Source organism: Photinus pyralis, unplaced genomic scaffold (genome assembly GCF_008802855.1).
Source record: "Photinus pyralis isolate 1611_PpyrPB1 unplaced genomic scaffold, Ppyr1.3 Ppyr1.4_LG9, whole genome shotgun sequence".
In the NCBI taxonomy this organism is placed as follows: domain Eukaryota; kingdom Metazoa; phylum Arthropoda; class Insecta; order Coleoptera; family Lampyridae; genus Photinus; species Photinus pyralis.
In genome coordinates, this window is record NW_022170878.1 from 22,653,908 (window position 1) to 22,660,794 (window position 6,887).

General features: G+C 44.6%; 1 protein-coding gene across 2 annotated transcripts; it reads left to right on the forward strand.

The window, feature by feature from the left end:
* Nucleotides 1-397: 397 nt before the first annotated feature.
* LOC116181324 (pickpocket protein 28-like) lies at nt 398-6,673 on the forward strand. Of its 2 annotated transcripts, none has more exons than XM_031501640.1 (9): nt 398-585; nt 636-878; nt 933-1,041; nt 1,088-1,248; nt 1,298-1,502; nt 5,657-5,927; nt 5,977-6,039; nt 6,089-6,266; nt 6,310-6,673. In XM_031501640.1, the coding sequence occupies exons 1-9, from the start codon at nt 452-454 to the stop codon at nt 6,563-6,565; spliced, it is 1,620 nt and encodes a 539-aa protein (XP_031357500.1). In that variant the 5' UTR covers nt 398-451; the 3' UTR covers nt 6,566-6,673. The 2 variants fall into 2 exon arrangements, with proteins under 2 accessions (XP_031357500.1, XP_031357501.1); XM_031501641.1 differs by having other exon boundaries at nt 5,977-6,036.
* Nucleotides 6,674-6,887: the final 214 nt, after the last annotated feature.

The following is a 6,887-nucleotide window of genomic DNA, read 5'->3' on the forward strand; positions in this document are numbered from 1 at the left end:
TAGCTACCTCGACCGTTCATGCTGGAATTAAATCAAGTCATTTTTTCCTTTATTTTAAGTGGGTGACGATTCATTTGGTGCGGACCTCCACGCTCTTTCGTCGTATCCGAGCCCATTACCCCGCAATGGAGCACGCAACTTGAGGTTCGATTGGAAACGTAATCGTAATAGAGCTGCACTTAATTACTCGAATGTGGGTTTCAATTCCCAATGGTTTTAACATCCATGATAGTGTCGCCAGTACAGCGATCGATTTTATTCATACAAGGATGTAATTAAGTAATGTTATGACACTCTCATTATTTTAATATGCTGGCACACGCCCAAATCATTTAAATGAAGCAGCCCTACGTGCGAAGGTGTAGTTTGATAAAACAATTCGCGCGAATCCTAATATTTGACAATTAGGATAATCGCTTTCCCAACCTATGAATATAGTCTCGGTCCAACCATGGCAGACGGTACAAAACGCTCCCATCCAACATTTGCGCTGAATTGGAAACGTTACATGTCGGAATGCTGCTCGAACACCAGTTTGCACGGCTTTAAATTCTTGGGCGAGCGAAATCGCAGCATCTTCGAAAGGTAGGTATCCATTTGCCATCACTAGCATGCCTCCCACCATCAACTCGTAGGTTGTTGTGGCTCCTCACGCTCGTCATTTGTATATTCTTCTGCGTTATTAACATACTGGAAGCTTACCACAAGTGGCAAACGTCCCCAGTTGTCGTTTCATTTGCTACAACCGAGACACCAGTGTGGGAGATTCCGTTCCCAGCAGTTACTATTTGCCCGGAAGTGAAGACGGAAAAAGACATTGCTAATTATACAGATTTAGTACTGAAAATTACAAGAGGGGAGCAACTCAGTGACAAACAGTACGTTTTTTACGCGAAACTTCAGGGTTTAACAGTGAAACCGAGAATTTTTAGAAAGAAACTTCTTAGGTACATGTCTATGGTGTGCTCAAACGATTGGCCGGGTAATGTCGATGAGAACGATGACAATCTAACTGAAGATCTCTATGAGTTCCTTTTCAGCGTAAGGTAGGCATCCTGATGTGGCTCACTACTGTGCAAATCTCTAGGTGCAGCCGAATGTCGATCATACAGTCGTTGAGTGTAGTTGGGTTGGAAGAGACTGCACTGACCAGGTTCGAAAGTGGTTCACTCCAATTATAACGCCAGATGGCGTTTGCTTTACTTTTAATTTAATGGACAGAAAAGACATGTTCACCGATCTTGCGGCGTAAGTTTCGTCGATCGAACCGCAGATAATTCACCTGTTAACGTTTCAGGCAGAATTATTACAGAAATCGCAATGTCCATCACCAAAGGCGGTCCAATTGGACTTGGGAGAGGGGATACAGTGATAAGAACGACTACGATGAGATGCCGCGTCGAACTTTCATGCCGGGAATCCATGGTGGGCTTCAACTGACGTTCTGGGTTGAATCGAAGAACTTGGACTACCTCTGCACCGAGGCTTTTCAAGGGTATAAGGTGCTTGTCTAATATAACCAATTGCTAACCCTTGCCTCATATTCCTTCCTCTCTTCTCCTTGTTCTACTCATAACCTCCTTCCCAAACAAAATGGTTCAATCTTGCCCTTACCTTACCAATGGTATTTTCATGTTATGGGTTAAAGTGTTGTAGAAAAGAGACATCCTCTCCATCACAAGGTCCTTGGTGAGGGGGTTCCCCCAGTTACATAACTGAGGTTGACCCCCGGTTACGTAACTAAGAAATAACCTTGTTTTGTGGTACAAGACTGTGGTGTGGGACTTAATAACAAAAAATTTCCTTATGTTATCAAAAATCTCTAAACTTTCCCCATATAGTTTTATTCGTTGAAGTTTTTAAAAATAACAGCGACTATAGTTTCGGCGTACTGCCATCATCAGGCGATGTGAAAGTTAACAGGAAAACGGTAAATTACAAACGTTGAAGACGAATAAGACGAACATGTTGTTTTTTTTAATTATTAACTGGCCGAAGCCAAGTGAAAAACCTGAAGGGTGGTTAAAACGGAAAGGTTGTCCTAAGTTTCAAGACGAAATTATTATCAAGCCTTGTTAAGACAACCAACCGGAGGGTTGAATTTTTACATTAAAGGTTGAAAGTTGGGTTAACACATTTCAAAAGAACGGGGGGAAAAAATGAACTTATAAAAGTATTGAAACTATTAAGATGACTACATATTTAAATTATTTAAGTAAAGTTTAAATTCGAGATCATGCAGACGGCATGTCTCGAAATGATTTTGATCGATGATGGATCCAACTAAAAAAAAAAAAAAAATTTCCTCCCGCGGCATTGCACCATAGAACACGGCCACTCCTTAGTTATTCAGCCAAGCCAGCATCTTGTGACGTCAGAAAAAGTGGTCCGGACGTTGTTCAAAGAAGTTCAATTCAGAGAAAGAGTTTTTAGGGAGACTGAACTCTAAGTACAATCGCGTTATTATAATAAATATATATTTGCAGGGAAATTGGGGGTTTCCATTTACAGTTAGCGATCATATCTGCGTATTTGAATCGGTAGCGCGTTGATATCGTAATGAGTTTCGGAAATCGTTGGTTCCAACGTGTCGGCGATAATAATAAATAATTCAAATCTTAATACCTTTTGCGCGCTCCAAATCGTAGAATCTGAAAAAATTGAGTGCGTGGGTATCCGAGGAACAGCCTAAATCTTACGCAAAGAATGATTCAGTTAATTTCTATACACTATTTTGAAAAAGGGCGTTAATTAATTAAAAAGGGAACAGGTAGGGATTAACCCAGACACATTTTTTGAAGGAATTCGGCTTTGGGCTGCGAGAGATTCAATCTTCAACCACGCAAAGAGTAACCACGTGGGATGCCGCGATAAATTCGTTATGGGGGTAAAAGGGCAAAAGTTGCTATTTTTCGGTCAAGTCAAAGAAATTTTAAGTAAACGCACGAGCCCCTCAGGTTTGAGGACCGGGCAATCTGAGTTCAGCCACTGCTCCCTGTCCGGGAGAATGACCTTATAACTCTTCAGTCTTAGTGGGACAGTCCGGATCACATCCCCTTCTTGCGAGGAGGAGATCGGGTCTGAAGGTTTCTTCCCAGATTTGCCCGTGTCCAAGTCTGTCTCAATCCTTCCTCGTCTTCGTCCCAATCATTTAGACGCATGGAAGTCTTCCGACCGTCTGTCTGTTTCCATAGCGAAGTATAAAGGACATCAGACAGGCTGTCCCTCTTATAATAAAAATAGTTCTCTACCTGTCCCAGACCTTTTACTCGCCCCCGGTAAACCCGAGGTTCTTGTATCATACGCCTGTCTGCTTTACAACTAGTTGACGGTCGCCCCCTTACTGTGCTGCAGATTGCTCTGGAAGAAGGTTCCCTTGTTCATCACTGATGCACTAGGTTCCCCTGCCCAAGCGATGCCGATGGTTCCGAATCCATGTCGTTGCCAGGGATCTCCAGTCGAGCCAAGTGCGTCGACATCTTCCTCGATTAGCTAATAATCCTGACGCCCCTTCGAGGTCGATATCAAGGGGTTGACCCCCTCCGTTGCTACGGCACTGGGTTCAGCTGCCCCGGTGAAACACTCTTCCTTACCAGGCGCATCCGGAATACTTGCTTTTGTCACAAAAGTGACGCGCTAGACCCACGCGTTGCCCGAAAGCCGATGGATTGCCCGATAGGATCCCTCATCAACACCAAATGCGAGAAGGACCCTACCAGGCTCCTCCCTGCGAAAGAACGTCCTCCATAGGCTCGCTTTGACACCAGGATTTTGCTCGAATTACATAGCCATCACCTTGGTTACCCTATGGACTTGCCTCTGATCCTTCAAAGACGCGCGATTCCAGGGCCTAAGGCCTAAAGAGTGACAATCCTCTCCAACCAGTCCAAGGTCTACTGATCCTCGCATACGTCCGCAATGGCACCCTGCGGATTCCAACGGAACCACGTCAGCCGAGGTGCATTCACTGCAGTCATAATGCACCTTGACTGAGGCTAAGTGCAGACGTTCACCTCCGGGTGTGATATCGGAACGATGGCTAACCCAAGCCCCGCCGCAGTGACTTGTCCATAGATTCGTGGTGCCTCCGCAACTTTAGATGCTCCAAAACCTCTAGGCTTCATCACAGGCCAGACCCTGGAGTGCTTCCCTCCGATCTGAGACGCTTGGTCCTTGACGTGGGGTTGCACCCCTTCGTCGATTCATACACAGCCTTAGGCTTTGACACCGGCGCTTTCTAGCCCACACCTTCTGTGCGCAAGTCCTACTCTTGTTACGAATAGGAGCTGGCCCACCATCAGAGGCCGTCCCCGTTGTCGGACTCCTTTTGAGAGCTTGACTTGTTGGTCCCCTCTGGCGAGGAACCCAGAAAGGGTTTGTTTGTCTCACCTGGGCAGAGTCGCTTGCCCAGGACTTGGCTGCCAGCCCCTTCCCGAGGAAAAGAGCCACCGTTCGGAGGTCGCACGGTACTCGAGGGGCACCGTTTTCGACACTGCACCCCTGTGCCACGCAGTCCTTGGCACGGCCGCTCTCGCTAACACCTTGACCTTGCAGATTGGTCCGCGACGATGACCTTCGTCGCTACCAGTCTGGGTTTTAGCCCCGACGAGTCATTTGACACACTGTATCCTTCAAATTTGAAAGCTGTGCAGAAAATTAAGAACCCTTTTCAAACATGTCACGCTCGATCCAACGTTTAATTTAGAATTATTATAGATGTGGCAACCCTGCTTAGGAGACTGACGCCAAGATGCCCCCCTTCGAACCAAGATCTACGTGTGTTTTCTTTTTTTCCGAAAACTGCTTTCTTACTAATTATTATGCGCCACCCTGTATGCATATTCTACGTAGAATCTATGTATAGTGTGCGCGTGGTGGGGTGGGATGCACATTCCGAGATTCTGTTAATCAGGTGTAAATCCTGTAGCTTTAGGATTGTTCTACTGCTTTTATTTGTATCCAGACCTGGATGTGGAGTTGGGAGTACTGCGTGGACAAAATGTGCGGTGACTGACGGAATGAATTAAACACTAGCCCCACCTGCTGGTAATAAATTGAAACTCCTCTAAATGGAATTAATAACACTTACACTTACGGCCCCTTACAACCGAATGCCATCAAAAACTTCCCAGACTAACCCTTTTCTATATTTTCCTCGACTAATTGACGCCTTTTCCCATATGACGTCTAATAATTTGGTTAACATTTTTTTAAGGTCAACCGGGTTCGCTGTACTCCGACAGTGCAAGAAAAGCTAGGCTGTCTTTAAATTCTCCTAAATTGTATTTTTGTACTGATGATCTTAGAGCGGCGTAATTTTTAAGTCAGCTATCTTTGCAATAAAAGCCCTAGTGATATAAGCTTACCTCCTATATCGCCCACTCCCTGGAACCTACGACTTCCTAAAGATATTATCAGAACAATACTTTATAGAATTTAAATACGCAGAAAAAACCATCGCGAATTCCACCAATTACCTTCGAACTTGTGCAGTTTCCCCAGCCGTACAATTTATTGTAAAATTTGAACCTAGACCGTTTGAACCCTACAAAAATTTCAAAACTCCAACTTTACCTATCTCTAGAAAAGGGGGAAAATAAATTAAAATGTAAATTCTGTTCGTAGAGATGTGTATATATGTTTCTTTCTATTTGAGGTTATACTGCACAATCCCTCCCAAATTCCGTTTACGCAAGATCACTACTTCCGCGTGGGTCTCAACCAAGCCCTTGTCGCGGCAGTCAAACCAACGATTGTGAAAACCTCAAGGCAGCTTGCAGAATATCACCCCGACAGTAGAGAGTGCTACTTCGCCGACGAAAAGCGATTGATGTTCTTCAAAAGCTACGACCAATTTAACTGTGTTCACGAGTGCCTCTCGAACTACACATTTCGCTATTGTGGATGCGTGTCCTTCGAAATGCCACGTAAGATCCCCCACCCCTGCTTTGTCTGTAGATAACGCATAGATTCCAGGCCTTAATTCCACGCCGATTTGTGGTCGCTTAAAAAGGGGTTGCGTGACCCGGGCTGCAGGTGGTAGACTTGAAACTGTGCAAGCAAGTAGAATGCCAAAGATATTTTTTAGCGTTGTTTGCGGTGGAAAATAACTCGAGCGAGCCAACCGACGGATCCGACTTTGTGGAGATGTGCGACTGCCGACAGACGTGCAACTCCATCCACTACGAAACGGAAATTTCCCAAACGGAATGGAGGTGGCAACAAATGGAGTCGATACTGTCCAAAAACGGGTCGCAAAAAAAAATGTACGTGCGAGATAACGGTCGACTACTAATTCCATTTTTTTAGGACCGACGAGTATTCCAAAGTTCAGATCTTCTTCAGGGATTTACAGTTTATTACGTCGGAAAGGAACGAGCTTTACGGACTGATGGATTTCCTATCGAGCTGTGGTGGATTGTTTGGACTGTTCATGGGGTTCTCCTTCATCTCGCTCGTTGAGATTGCTTACTTCGTTAGCGTCCGGTTGTGGTGCAATTACAAAAAGCATGGATCTCATTATTGGTCCGGCGATGCGGAATTACTACAGCTGAAGATAGAATGATCCGTTTTTGGTGTGCTATACAAGAGGGTACTCGGGAACGAGTGAATCACAAGTGAATTTACCTGAGCTTCTGTTTTGCACTTACTTCGCGTGGATCTCCATTAATGCAATTTTGAAAGTAACTAGTGGCACACAAGCTCTAATAATTACAAAAAGCACGTCAAAAGTTACTGAATTCTTTAGTTGCTGGTTTTCAGTGAATTTTTAAAAATTAAACAAATATCCTTTATACACGGGTTTAAAGTATGGCCCTACTGTAATTCAGACCCACGAACGAATTACGTTTTTTCAGCGACGATCTGTCTTTAACTTGGGCGATCGT